A 14,644-nucleotide genomic window follows, 5' to 3' on the forward strand; every position below is an offset into this window, starting at 1 on the left:
TTTGCTGCACTTTGCTTTTGTAGGTCAATCAGTGCACACTTTGTTTTATAAAAAAAAACTCATTGCCTCAATTGTTTCTTTTGCGAATGTTTTGTGACTTGAAGCCATCTGTCATGGTGTGACAGTGGTGGCTCCCCTTCCCAAATCACAGTCATGATAGCCTGTTTCATCACTGTGGAGTCTTGTTAGTTATTCTTTACCTGCAATACCGAGCGTTATTTATCATCGAGATTTATGTGTACCGAACTTTTGTTTTTGTCTCGACCATTCTCCTGCTCTTCCCTTTGGATTCTTAGAAACTGAGATAACGACCCCTGCCTGACATCCGTACCTGCTCTGTGCCTAGCTTCTGAAATTAAAAATTGGACCCAAGCCTGTAACCCAACTATCCTTTGGATTTGCCTGCCTTGCTCTGTTTGAAGCAAGCAGGCACGACCTGTGCCTGCTTGACTACTCTATACCACCATTAAAAGGCCGCACTTGGATTGCTACTACTTCTCCTGAGTCCAATAATTACACATGGTAATGTAACCAGTGTGAATCGGTGAAACTCCTCAGGTATGTAAGAGGCCACCTGTGTCAAACTGTTTTTACAGTGTCATCATGGTTCATTTCCTGGTTCTGGTAACACTGAGGGTCTGCAGACATGCTGATGAAAGATTAAACATTACATCATGTTGCCCTCACCTTTTACTGCTTACTAATGGCATACACTGTAGCCTATTCACAGTAAATCCTTCAGACTAATATCAATTTGGATATTTGTCGATAAAGTGGTTTGTAATCTGCAGTGCACATTCTTTCTGGGACAGCGTTACAGTTCTCTGGTATATTGCACAGTGATACTACAGATACCATGAACCATGTCCAACAAAACAACTGCTGAATCAATTCTGTTTATTTGAACAATATATGACAACCGGGTACAACTGTGGGATAGCTTGTGAGGTCAGGATGGTTTACTAGACTATGTATTCAGGCTGTAACTGTAGAACTGTTGATGAAAAGTCCCCTAACACCTAATATCAATACCATGGTTGTAATAAGTCAGTTATTACTACCCCAGTTGTAGTCCGTTTATTCATTCAAGTGGATATAATAAGTATGGTAAACTGCGAAATGTATGAAAAATTAAAATTATAGTTGCAAAGCAAGTGTTTAATTTCTGGATAATATAGATTGTATTATAGACCTCTTGACTATAAAGTGTGAACATGATAACAATGCTTCACTTTCCAGATTTAGAATATAGTGTAGAATGAGAAATATATTTAGAATACACTGACATGAGGGATGAGTGTATTTTGTTTCAACCCCACAAGGGAGAGGACAGCTTGGGATATAATACATTTCCATTTCTCTTTCCCCGACATTCTCTCTCTCTTTGTCTATGAGACTGTACCTATGTGTGTTTTCACATGCCAGCTGTTCTTGTTTGAGAAAACATCATACATGCCAGGCTACAACACCACTGTTGCAGGCTGGCATGTATTTCACCTTTACCTCCATTGTTTGATAAGTGCTCCAGGACCATATAAACAACATGCCTCACTCAAAGTGGTTCAACCATATTCCTATTAGACCTTTGGTACTCTAAGCCCTAGAGCCACTGAGTTGTGGTACTGGTAGAACCTGTTTCTCCTGCAAAGAAACTTGCAATCCTCCATCAACCAAGATAAACATATGTTGAGACTGGATATTTTGTAACTCACCCATGTAACAATGTAGGCATTAACAAGTGTTTAGGAAATACACTTATACATACGTTGCTATTGATTTCAGTTAAGTATGTGTCTGTCACGATTCAAATGATTGACCACATATGTAGGATCACCTGAAAGGACAACAAAAATACTGTATTTGAAAAAAACCTGTATACGATATTATATTTATTTCAGAACAGGGAGTTCCAAGATTATACTGTTTTTTAGTACAATAATCAGTACCCCTACTTCCTTTGTGCATTGGATGGACTAGACATATGTTCCATCCACATGGATGCCTGGTAAAATGAGAAGAGACAAGGTGTAAGTAGACACTATCCATGTAATCGGAGTTTCCTCACCCATTACAGGTAACCTAAGACAGGAAGACCTGGGACAGGGGAGGACAGAATCTTGGTTTAGGATTGAAGAACCAATACACTCACAAAGGCAACTAGTAAACGTCTGTATAATAACATTTCTTTGCTGTTGCTCTAAGTTGGAACAACACATTGATTTAGAACTTAAATAGAGTATAAATGATTTTTTCCGGAGGGTGTGCCCCAACTTTAGGGGGATCACACTCCTCAGCCTCCCTGGGAAAGTCCATTCAGGGGTGCTGGAGAGGAGGGTCCGTCGGATTGTCGAATCTTGGATTCAGGAGGAGCAATGTGGTTTTCGCCCTGGCCGTGGAACTGTGGACCAGCTACCCTCGGCAGGGTTCTGGAGGGTGCATGGGAGTTCGCCCAACCAGTCTACACATGTTTTGTGTATTTGGAAAAGGCGTTCGACCGTGTCCCTCGGGGGCTCATGTGGGGGGTGCTCGGGGAGTACGGGGTACCGGACTCCCTGATCGGGGCTGTTCGGTCCCTGTACGACCGGTGCCAGAGTTTGGTCCGCATTGCCGGTAGTAAGTCGAACTTGTTCCCGGTGAGGGTTGGACTCCGCCAGGGCTGCCCTTTGTCACCGATTCTGTTCATAACTTATATGATATAAATTATATTATATGTTATAAGAATTTCTAGGCGCAGCCAGGGCGTTGAGGGGGTCCGGTTTGGGGACCTCAGGATCGGGTCGCTGCTTTTTGCGGATGATGTGGTCCTGTTGGCTTCATCGGGCCGTGACCTCCAGCTCTCACTGGAGCGGTTCGCAACCGAATGCGAAGCGGCTGGGATGGGAATCAGCACCTCCAAATCTGAGGCCATTGATATCGACCGGAAAAAGGTGGAGTGCAATCTCCGGGTCGGGGAGGAGATCTTGTCCCAAGCGGAGGAGTTCAAGTATCTCGGGGTCTTGTTCACGAGTGAGGGAAGGATGGAGCGCGAGATCGACAGGCGGATCGGTGCGGCGTCCGCAGTGATGCGGGCTCTGCATCGGTCCGTTGTGGTGAAGAAGGAGCTGAGTCGAAAGGCGAAGCTCTCTATTTACCAGTCGATCTACGTTCCTACCCTCACCTATGGTCACGAACTGTGGGTAGTGACCGAAAGAACGAGATCGCGAATACAAGCGGCCGAAATGAGTTTTCTCCGCAGGGTGTCCGGGCTCTCCCTTAGAGATAGGGTGAGAAGCTCGGTCATCCGGGAGGGGCTCAGAGTAGAACCGCTGCTCCTCCGCGTCGAGAGGGGCCAGTTGAGGTGGCTCGGGCATCTGATAAGGATGCCTCCTGGACGCCTCCCTGGTGAGGTGTTCTGGGCACGTCCCACTGGGAAGAGGCCCCGGGGAAGACCCAGGACACGCTGGAGGGACTATGTCTCTCGGCTGGCCTGGGAACGCCTCGGGGTCCCCCAGGAAGAGCTGGTGGAAGTGGCCGGGGAGAGGAAAGTCTGGGCCTCCCTGCTTAGGTTGCTGCCCCCGCGACCCCACCCCCGGGCAAGCGGAAGATGATGGATGGATGGATGGATGGATGGATGGATGGATAAATGATTTTTTTGCTGCATCAGAATTACATAGAAATTTTCTAAGACAGTGCTCAATATGGTTGGCCTGAATCAATGGCATCAGAGAACTTTGTAAAAGTCAAAAGTATCTTGAAACTTCTCAGATGAAATAAAACTTCTTATAGTTAATAGCACGTAGAGTATATGTTACAAACTGATTTTACAGTCATACTGTTCTTACACATTTACTCTCACTATGGAAAATCCTAAAAACTCTAAATGCTTCAAAGCATCCACTCTAAACTGAACTGAGAAATTAGTGGTGTCATGGCCTTCTAGCTATTAGCTTTTCCTACTTTAACCACCTGATTCCAAGAAGTGTGATTTATGTACCTCTTCCTGGTCACATGATAGCCAAATATTCCAGTATGTTCTCTCTGCCTTTGTCTTAATCTGCATAAGCATGGTTGCTGGCAGCCCAGACATCATTTCCCATGGTAGGATTACAACTTAATCCCTGATATTCATCAGACGTGGGGATCAGAGACCAACTTATTACAATTCGTCACCCTTGCCCTCATCTGTATCCTTATCTTAGTGCAAATGATTGTATTTGTATAAAAGCAATCCCAGGATCTATACAGCCAATTGCATGGTTTGTACATTGCCCAAACACTGTGTCCATTCCATCACTGTAAGCAAGAAATGATTGTGCTCATTTGAAACAAGACTTTGATTTAGACTATGTCAATGTGCAAAGTCGCTCTGGATAAGAGCGTCTGCTAAATGACTAAATGTAAATGTGTTGGTCCAGGATAGAAAATGCCAGGCAAATGCCTTGAAATGGGATCATCTCTACTGACAATTTTCTTGTAACTTGTCTATTTACATTTGGGGTCACCTTCAACAAATGTTATAAAATGGCTTCTACCAGTCCAAATCCACTCCTATCTGGAAATAGTTTTTACTTTTGTCCAGCAGTCTGTTATCAGTCTATATTTCGGAAGTCTCCACTTACAGATTCTGCATTACCCTTTATCTTACTTGTCATCTGGAGACACTGTACCTCTAAGATTTGCCACAGAATGCAGAATGGCCATCCCTTTTTTCAAAAGATGTACAAAGTATATGCAGTTGCCTATTCGGCAATGAAAGAGCTCTTGTATGGGCTACTTATGCAATTTAATAGCTTGTGATAGTGTGATAGTTTGTGTGCATGTTTGTCGGTGTGTATGCATACTTACACCGTTAAAACCCTTTCTGATTCTGACATACATACATGTATAATTTAATATGTATCTTTTGTCCTGCATAAATCCCCTTTCTCTTTTGATGTCTGCATCTTCTAACTTTGTCAATCAGGATTTATATGCATTAAAACAAAATATTACAGTATGTCTCATTTGACCAATAGAGTTTATCCCATAGTCATCCAACAAGGAGAGGGGGGGGGGGGGGGGATGTGCGGAGGTTATCAGCATGTCAAACAGATGAGAACACTAGGTTTTCGGAGGACAGCGCCGTTAGATAATCGCTGTAATTCCCAACTCCTCCAAAACGCCCCTGACGCCGCCTCTCAGCGCTCACCAATGAAAATGAAGTATTGACACGGATAAAAATAATCTAATGAATTCCTAAAGCCCGCGGTATCATCTCCTTATAGCGGAAGATGCGCTATGGGAAACATTAACAGGTTGACGACTTATGTATCCGCGTGCACACACATCATCTATTCTAGGCGTAAAATAACTGTCATGGCATGCTAAGTAACATTTTCCAGATAAACTTTCTTGCAAACTACTTTTTTGGTTTTGAATTTTTCGCCAGTGCTTCGAAAAGTCACTATGAACAAATCAATGGATTTTGTTCATAGCCCTTGAAGGCTACCCAAGGACAGGCTTCGTCAGGATAACATTTTCTTCAAAACGTGACCAGAGGAGAAAAACAATTGTCATTTAGGATTGAGGTGAGACACCTTTCGGGCACTTTTTCGCTAACTGATCCAGATGAATTAGTCAGCATAATTGTAAACAAAACACAGAAAGTAAAATGATGTCATTTTGTTTATGCTTATTCATTGATCTAATTATACAGACGATGTATATAGACCTAAATATTTCGAGACCCATTTTCAGACGTGCTTACTTCATTAGTGTGAAGTTTGTAAGCAGAGGCCAAGGTATCACAATTTAGTCAGGATACAGCTGCCAACCTTGCCAACCAGTAACACTCTCTAGAACTAGTAAGCCAAGCTGTGTCTGTGTCACTAACGGTCAAGGTCAGCTCAGTTGTGTGAAAAGGTAGAAGATATTTGGTAGATATTTGATGAGCACCATTTGAGTGAGCCTGCGTTTTTATTCACATATTTGTTGCTCCTTGTTTGTGCCTGTTTTCCAGTGTTGTCCTTCTCAAACACATCTACGGCCGTGCTGTAACACATCCCAATGCCACAATGCCCATCATCAGCAATGCCAACCATGACTTTGGTGCTTACTCTGTCAGCAGTGACAACAGCAGTCTCGACCGTTTCTTTACCGAGATTCCAGAGACCGAGACCATCAAGGGCGTTTATTATCAGCGCGCTCAACTGCTCCGTGGTTCAGAGTCCTTGCATGTGGTTGACCACAACCTTCAGGCCCTAATCAATGTAGGCGGTAACCGTTATACATTTCTCTGGAGCACCCTGGACCAGTTCCCCTTTAGTCGCCTCGGCCACCTACGGTTCTGCACCAGCCCTGAAGAGATAGCACGCCTCTGTGATGACTATGATGAAACCAGACGCGAGTTCTTCTTCGACCGCAACCCGGCAGCCTTCCGTGTCATCCTCAACTTCCTGGCAGCCGGGAAGCTGAGGCTGCTGCGTGAGCTGTGCGCCGTGTCGCTGCACGACGAGCTTGACTACTGGGGTGTGGACCCGGCCTGCATGGAGCGTTGCTGCCGGCGCCGGATGATGAGTCGTGTGGAGGACATGGCTGAGCGTGAGCGTAAAGAGGAGGAGTGGAGGCAGAAGAGAATGGAGCTAAAGAAACCCCCCCCTGTGGCGGAGAAGGGCTATCGAAGACTGATGGGTATGTTGAGGGAGGTAGTGGAGAACCCACACTCCGGACTTGCAGGGAAGGTGTTTGCCTGCTTCTCCATAGTTATGGTTGCCGTCACAGTCATCAGCCTGTGTATCAGCACCATGCCTGATCTCCGTGAGGAGGAAACCAAGGTAAGTGAAGAACATATACTGTTGCAGATAGAAGACGCAAGTCTGGCCCATCGCACCTAACAGGTGTTTCCACTTTGTTCCTCTGTCCTTTGCTGTTTGCAGGGTGAGTGTTCCCAGAAATGTCACACCATGTTTGTGGTGGAGACCGTGTGCGTGGCTTGGTTTTCACTGGAGTTCATTATGCGGTTCCTCCACGCTCGTAGCAAGCTGGCCTTTGTCCGTGGCCCCCTCAACATAATTGATGCCATTGCCATCCTACCCTACTATATATCTCTGGCTATGGGGGACACAGACAAGTCTCTGGAAGATGGAGGCGCCGGACCAGGAAGGGGATACTTGGATAAACTGGGCCTGATCCTGCGAATGATGCGGGCCTTGCGTATTCTCTATGTGATGCGCCTGGCACGCCACTCCCTCGGTTTGCAGACCCTGGGGCTAACCATGCAACGCAGCATACGTGAGTTTGGCCTGCTGCTGCTCTTTGTCTGCGTGGCTGTGGCCCTCTTCTCCCCGCTAGTCCATCTGGCCGAGAGCGAGCTGGCGCCGTACGCCGCCACTGCCCCACAGCATCGATTCAGCAGCATTCCGGCTTCCTACTGGTGGGCCATCATCTCTATGACAACGGTGGGATACGGCGACATGGTACCACGCAGCATCCCTGGCCAGGTGGTGGCGCTGAGCAGCATCCTGAGTGGAATTCTCATCATGGCCTTCCCAGCCACCTCCATCTTCCACATGTTCTCCCACTCTTACCAGGAGTTAAAAGAAGAGCACGAGAGGCTGTGGAAGGAAGAGAGGGGAGCAGAACTGGCGGCGGATGCCCAGGAGAGCAGGAGGGACCGGGAGCTCTCTTGGCCACCTCCAGATAAAGTCAGTTTAATCTCCTTGGATGATGTGGACAAAGGTCACAAAGGCTTCCAGCTGGAGCCTTTTGAAGACTTTGGACTTCCACCTCACTTTTTCATGTAAATGATATGATCTGTGAATGGTATACTGTACATTGTCTCACTCATATCACATGCTATTCTACTGTATACAATAGTGTGTATTACTGTACTAAAATTGACTTAAAAGGGTAGTTCTGCATGTTTATTTTGTTATAATACCACCTGTATCTAAATCAATTACTGTTATTAAGACCTTACGGTAGTCTCATTTTTGTTGTTTTATTGTTACAATACTAATAGCAGTCATGGGTGCAATGTTGTAACCACTGTGATTTTACAGAAAGGACATATTGATGCAAATTGTCATCAAATGTATAGTGATGCCTATTCATTATGTTTTAAAGTACTCTTTAATACTTTTTTCATTATCATTGCTAATTGTGCTAACACGTTTCAACTTAAAATACCATTAGAACAATAAAGATGATGTGACACAGCAACATTCTTTAAGGTCAAGGTTGTATACATTTTACAAATATCTACTTACTAGAGTTTGTGAACATTCTACTAAACATCTATAATAAAGTAAAATGTTTTACTTTGGCTGTAAATCCTGTTTTATGTGTACACTTTAAAATGTCAAATACAGCCCTAACAAAATAATACAGATGTGACAAAACAGGTCTGATAACACAACTATGCTGATTATTAACAAAAATGACCACGTGCTCTGTGGAAGAAATTGCGATTTCCGGTGTGCTTACATTATTCACTAATCAATATAACTAGTCATTGGATACTAGTTAGTATGTTCTCATGTAAGCTTGCTATTAATAAGAGTAGATGGTGTCTATGTGTCAGGGTTAATAGATGTTCGTGATCAGGAGAAAGTACTGGGTAAACGTCCTTGGTCATGACTACAAGGAGAGCGCCAACTATGATCTCTCTAGTCTGAGTGGTCATGTGTTGGGAGCTGTGAATCTCTTCCTCTGAGACTGTTGTAACGTCATTACTGCCTGACTGTCACTATCTATGTTTACATTCCTGTGTCCTATAAAAGATGGTCCTCCGGCTTTCAGAGCGGAGAGAGACATGATTGAGACCTAAGCCTGGTGTTGTGTGGTCATTTATTGTCAGAGGTCTGGTTTTCTCTCCCAATCTGCAGATTGATAATACTTATTAAAATCCAGAACTCAACTGAACTTAGTCACTCCGTTTATGAAGAGACGGACAAAACACTTTCTTCATCAGCTCTCAAAATACTGTGTCGTAGTTTTAGTATTTATTTGAAGAGCGAGACATACGATATGGGATCTAATGTTACCTGGAAAAATGGGTTGGCCAATATAGGTGTGGTTCCTCTGTAAATAAGGAAACCTGGGTGCTATGGTTACATGACATATGTGCATGCCCCCTGATAATACCAGAACTGTAGAGACAGTACCATAGTTACATAGAAGGAAGTACATTTCCTGAGCCACAGAAGAAAACGTAAAAGACGTAACGTGTCATTCTGAATGCCTTTAACTGAGTTGGTCTAGGTTATGTCTCTAACCTGCAAACATCCATCCTCTCATCGGTGGGGGGAGTTTGTCTATGGATTAACAAGATAAACCGTGTGGTAGTTTTGCAACACTCACAGGTTATGAGTTGCTTGAGGAGTATTCACAACTATGTTTGAGACTGACTTAAATAAAAAGGATGAAGGTAAGTAATTTACTTTTCAGAATTTTTCTTCCTGTATTGTTCTGTTCAACATCAACATTTTACAAATGAACTTAACATGTAAGAGCTTAACATTAGGGTGGGTAAAATGCAATCAATGTAACTGCAAGAAACCTAGTGGTAGGTTAGCCACCTGCCACCTAGAATACATTTGAGGTATTCAAGAACTTAAAACGTTGTTTACCATTTTTAAGCATACATACATTTTATGTGTTACTGATTTTAATCCAATCCATGTATGCTTACAATTTGTATAATAAAAATAGATAGCTACTGTACACAGAAAAGCATTTAACTTCTTTGACCTACAGATTAAACATTTCAATAATTTTACTTTTAATTTGAAATCGGTTCTGTTGTTGACTGGAAGAATGTCAGCTTGTGTCACAATGTCATGCTGTTTAATGATTGTTAAGTCAACAATCTGTTTCTTTTTCACCAGGAAGCAGGACACAGAGGGAAGTTTGTGACATGGTCTCGATATCGCTGTTATTTCATTATTGTTCTTGTGGCTTTGACCCTAATTCTCTACAACACTGACCTAGTGGAAAGGACTAAGGACTTAGTCCCTAAATGGTGTATGAAGTTTGGTCAAGTTGTGAGTATGGTAGTTCCTGTCATTACTACATACTCAAACAGTACTGAAACTGTCATTCAGAATGCAACTGTCCAACAAGGAATTGAACTCAATGTCAAAAACATAAATACCACCATGAAGAATTCAACCGTGACAGAGGCACTAACTGTACCCAACCTCCTCCCGGTAGAACAAGCAGTGTCAACTGCACCTTATATTTCACCAGGATCTTTCCATGTGGAATACCCACATGAGTATCACTTCATTGTGGATGAACCTGAGGAATGTCAGGAGAAGAATCCCTTCCTGGTTTTAATGGTGCCAGTTGCACCTCACAACAGGGTGGCTCGTGACGCCGTCCGCAGTACCTGGGGTACTGAGAGTCTTATTCTGGGCAAAGTGGTGAGTCTGTTCTTCATGTTGGCACTGCCAAGTGGAGAAGGGGCAGAGAAGCTCCAAGAGCAAGTGCTGCAGGAGAGCAGAGAACATAGAGACCTTCTGCAGAGTGACTTCACAGACAGCTACAAAAACCTGACCATCAAGACCATGATGATGCTGAAGTGGCTGATCTTTCGCTGCCCCAACGCTTCCTACGCCATGAAGATTGACTCAGACATGTTTCTCAATGTGAACAGCCTGGTGCACATGCTGCTGACTGCACCACAGCACGACTATATGACTGGACTGGTGGCCAAATGGCCACTTGTTCTACGAGACCCTAACTCCAAATGGTACCTTCCTGAGAATGTTTTCCCTGACAAATTTTATCCTTCTTATGCTCTGGGACTGGGCTATGTCATGTCGTTAGACCTGCCCAGGAAGCTGGTGGAGGCATCCAGGCATGTTAAAGCCATTTACATAGAGGATGTTTATCTGGGACTGTGCATGAAACACCTGGGTATACAGCCCACTGACCCTCCCAGTCAGAACCTGTTTCAAGTTTTTCCTGTACCTTATAATCGCTGCAGCTATTCGCAGATAATAGCCACCACTACACACACTATCACAGATCAGGTTAACTTCTGGAAAGACTTGCACAAACCCGGACCTACATGTTAACATGACATTACAATAATAGTTTTTTACAGTGAGTCATAAACTTCAGAGATAGTGTTGGGAGGCAGAATTAAAGATGGGTTTTGTCGGTATGTCCTCCAATACAGGATGACCTTTGCTTTATACTACCTGCTCATGATTGAGTAAAAAAAAAAAAACCTGGCACGCCACTCCCTCGGTTTGCAAACCCTGGGGCTAACCATGCAACGCAGCATACGTGAGTTTGGCCTGCTGCTGCTCTTTGTCTGCGTGGCTGTGGCCCTCTTCTCCCCGCTAGTCCATCTGGCCGAGAGCGAGAAGTCAGTGTTGATCAACATCAACACTGACTTCAGTCATTAGAGCTTTGTTACATTAGCATTCTGTATAATACAAAAAATAAACTATGTTGTGTGACAGTGTAGCAATATTTCAGCAATTGAGCATAAACAAAAAATACATTAAAACATGCCAACGCATTTATTATCTAAAGTGTCTACAAAGCATGTTTGTTCTAGCAATGACATGGAAAATAAGAAACATGTAAACTCAGCCTGTGTTTAGTTGTATGTTCTGCTGCGTCTCTATATTGATGTGCATTGATTTCTTTATGTGTGTGTGTGTTTCTAACTGCAGGGCTCACCTGTAAAATATACTTTTTTCCCTTGTTGTAACACCCTTATAACAAGGACATACAGTTATATTGGTCTTTTAAAAATTAGACAAACTGCTAATAATTTGGCTGTTTTCCACGTAAAGTAAAAAGTTCCTTTTTAGATTTGCAGACAGACAGACAGTTTATACTACCTGTTCATGAAGCAGAAAGCTTATAATAGACTTTTACATAAACTTTGATATAATTTACGTAAATATTATTTACATGTACATTACCGGTCAAAAGTTTTAGAACATCCCAATTTTTTCAATTGTTATTGAAATTTAAAAGTGTAGGTCTTCACTTTAGATAGAAATTGCAAAGAAATCCAAGATGTCAGTGAGTACATCTACACCATCAAAAGGAGGAAACTCTAACAGGAAGAGGTTTTATTATATATAAAATTCTAGTGGTTACCAAGCAACTGTCTTTTTTAACAAGACAATAGCACGATCTCAACTCACCTCTATACTAGCATTAGCTTAACTATACAATTCTGCAGCTACGACAGTGCAATGACAACCACAACATCATAGCTCAATGTAGTATTTCACAGTTGCCCAATCACAATATTTAGGCCTACAAAGAAGCCACAATGTAAAAAAAAAAAAAAAAGAGAACTCACATTCAATAGTTGTTGCTGAACATTACAGTATTTTCTACAGCAAAGATTTCATTTGGAAAAATCCACATCTACTTGAACTTGATCCATTGCAGTTTTCAAACTGATTTTGTGAATCTAATTTAGATAAAGCCTGAATGGATTAATACATGGCGCATTTACCATTACTATTTAAATACTGGATGTCTTCCAATACTGGACCCTAATGTGTCCACAATTAAAACAAATATTGCATTCATGTTACAAAATATTAAGCAATAACACCTATGTTCACAATGATTCAGAATAATTAAATATGACTAATATGTCATTACATTTTACCTTCTACTGACCTACATACCAAAGGATACCAGTGCAAGGCCCTTTTGACATGGAAGGGAATGTCACAGCCCTACATTTATCAAACTAACTAGAAGGATTTTAGAAATATGAGTTCTAAAACAAACTTTCATGTGAGAAAACTCACTACCAATTGTTTCTCTATGTTATCTAAATGAGACTAACTTGACTAAGGGACTGGGGCAGGCCACGAACGGGGTACAACACAGGTGCAGGCCACAGGAATGGTGACATAGTGTGCTTTGATCAAATATTGTTGGGGGTTGTAGGGACACAGAGTAATCTTTAGGACCCTCAGGGAAACATTCACAGGTACTGAGTTGTAGCTTATGTCTTCTTGCTTGTTAATGATACAGCCATCACACAGGCACTCTGCAATTGCGATTTTTTGTGGAATTCTGTCATCTTTCTCATCCATTCTACAAGAAACATTAAACAGGTTAGACATATCATGTCAAATCCCAATGAAAGTGCATGTCATAAAAGAGTGGGGCACAAAGTATCTCAAAAAACAAAATCTTAAAACACAGAGAATAGACCAGTGGCAAAACATTAGACTACAGGTCAAGAAGTTGCAGGTTTGAATCCCTCCGGGATAGTAATTTACTATACCTGAAAAACTAAAGTTACACGTTTGTCATATTTCGGTTAAATATTAAGGTCATATCGCTCTAATAGGTGCCATCTTACCTATACCGCCAGGGGGACAATGAGCGGTTGTTATACACCACCGACGAAGTTTGTAGTTGGAAGGATGAGCAAGTCTGTTTCAATTTCTGTGTCTTTGCTACAGCCGACGCAAATCTCCCAGCCCAAGAAACGTTCAGAAACCGTCTTGTTCGTAATTCGACAAGCGTTCGATTGAAGCAACCGTTTGCTGATGATTTCCAAGAAAAACTCAGAACACCCAAGATGCAAAGCACTGAAATCTGACATGACAAAAAAAGACAATGCACAAAACTGCAACTCAACAATACCACGATTCTGACATTAAAATGCAAAAGCCTCGTCATATTAAAAGAAAAACTAATTTGAACACAAATGTCTCGGTAACCACCAGACTGATTTTTTCTTAGTAAAAAAATTTAATTGCGATTTTGAGTAAAAGCTTAGAGACTGACCGGTGCCATCCTGGACCAGCTTTCTCAGACAAACCTGCATGACACAGGTCGCCGTCCCTAATCTTCCATAGGCTGTCATTCAATATATAGTGGCAAATGATGACATCCGGGGAAATGTATTGGCTAGTAAGACTCTAAATATTTACAATTTCCCTTTCCTCTCTCACAGTCCTTCCAGACCGTTCCGGAACTCTGAAATCCCCACCCCTCCCATTTTTTTCCATACATGCCTTATATCCTAGTAATAGTAGTACATTGACCAAGCCATATATTTTAGCATTTGAATCTGGCATACTGGGGTATTTTGATTTAGATTTTTTTTGCAGTACCCTACTGGATATAATCAGTGTCCTATTTTGAATTGTATCATTGTGACTTAATATCTGCTGTGCAACTTGTCACAATAGTAAATCACCATCAGCTTTTAAACAGAATCTGAAATATATTTCACATAACGTACGCCCCTGCAGTTGCAGCTGTGGAATCTCTTAATTGTTGTGTTGCTTACACACTGCCCTGGCAGTGCCTGCATGGTAAAGATGAGAAAATTACCAAACATGTCCTTGTGACACATTCTGTGAGAATCACCTGCAACTAATATTAGGACTGCAAATGTTTAGTGGCAACAAATCTACAACAAAAAAGAACAACTCCTGGCATGTTCTGTCTCTTTTTCCCGGCCATGACCAGGGTCCATGACCAACGAACCTTGACCAATAGGCGGAAAATACTTTCTCAGAATTCAAAACTTTTTGTAACTTTTTGTGTCATACCTGAAATTCTTAAAGGCATAGGTAGCCATGGTGTGATGCAATGACTCCTCCCATATATGATGGTGCTGAGTATAAATGTGTTGCAGATCTGTATTTAGAATCTGAGAATGAGAAAAGTGTAG

At 42.4% G+C, this 14,644-nt stretch overlaps 3 protein-coding genes across 3 annotated transcripts; 2 read left to right on the forward strand and 1 right to left on the reverse strand.

The window, feature by feature from the left end:
• The first annotated feature begins 5,232 nt into the window (after positions 1-5,232).
• kcng4b (potassium voltage-gated channel, subfamily G, member 4b) lies at positions 5,233-8,171 on the forward strand. The gene is made up of 3 exons (XM_062471208.1): positions 5,233-5,546; positions 5,978-6,791; positions 6,894-8,171. The coding sequence occupies exons 2-3, from the start codon at positions 6,033-6,035 to the stop codon at positions 7,758-7,760; spliced, it is 1,626 nt and encodes a 541-aa protein (XP_062327192.1). The 5' UTR covers positions 5,233-5,546; positions 5,978-6,032; the 3' UTR covers positions 7,761-8,171.
• Positions 8,172-9,117: 946 nt separating this feature from the next.
• LOC134028420 (beta-1,3-galactosyltransferase 2) lies at positions 9,118-11,564 on the forward strand. The gene is made up of 2 exons (XM_062471959.1): positions 9,118-9,385; positions 9,846-11,564. The coding sequence occupies exons 1-2, from the start codon at positions 9,380-9,382 to the stop codon at positions 11,037-11,039; spliced, it is 1,200 nt and encodes a 399-aa protein (XP_062327943.1). The 5' UTR covers positions 9,118-9,379; the 3' UTR covers positions 11,040-11,564.
• A 720-nt stretch (positions 11,565-12,284) lies between these two features.
• Positions 12,285-13,924, reverse strand: il17c (interleukin 17c). The gene is made up of 3 exons (XM_062471960.1): positions 13,750-13,924; positions 13,319-13,557; positions 12,285-13,047 (listed from the first exon to the last, which is right to left on the reverse strand). Exons 1-3 carry the CDS (start codon positions 13,756-13,758, stop codon positions 12,798-12,800), a joined length of 498 nt encoding a protein of 165 aa, XP_062327944.1. The 5' UTR covers positions 13,759-13,924; the 3' UTR covers positions 12,285-12,797.
• Between the last annotated feature and the right edge of the window lie 720 nt (positions 13,925-14,644).

This window comes from Osmerus eperlanus, chromosome 10, assembly GCF_963692335.1.
Source record: "Osmerus eperlanus chromosome 10, fOsmEpe2.1, whole genome shotgun sequence".
Classification (NCBI taxonomy): domain Eukaryota; kingdom Metazoa; phylum Chordata; class Actinopteri; order Osmeriformes; family Osmeridae; genus Osmerus; species Osmerus eperlanus.

Excerpts from the sequence above, each read along its gene's own strand:
- kcng4b (XM_062471208.1), top strand. The coding sequence starts at position 6,033 with ATGCCCATCATCAGCAATGCCAACCATGACTTTGGTGCTTACTCTGTC. Across the intron at positions 6,792-6,893 it reads TCCGTGAGGAGGAAACCAAG|GGTGAGTGTTCCCAGAAATG; the intron begins GTAAGTGAAGAA and ends TGCTGTTTGCAG.
- il17c (XM_062471960.1), bottom strand. Across the intron at positions 13,048-13,318 it reads TTGTCCCCCTGGCGGTATAG|AATGGATGAGAAAGATGACA; the intron begins GTAAGATGGCAC and ends TGTTTCTTGTAG.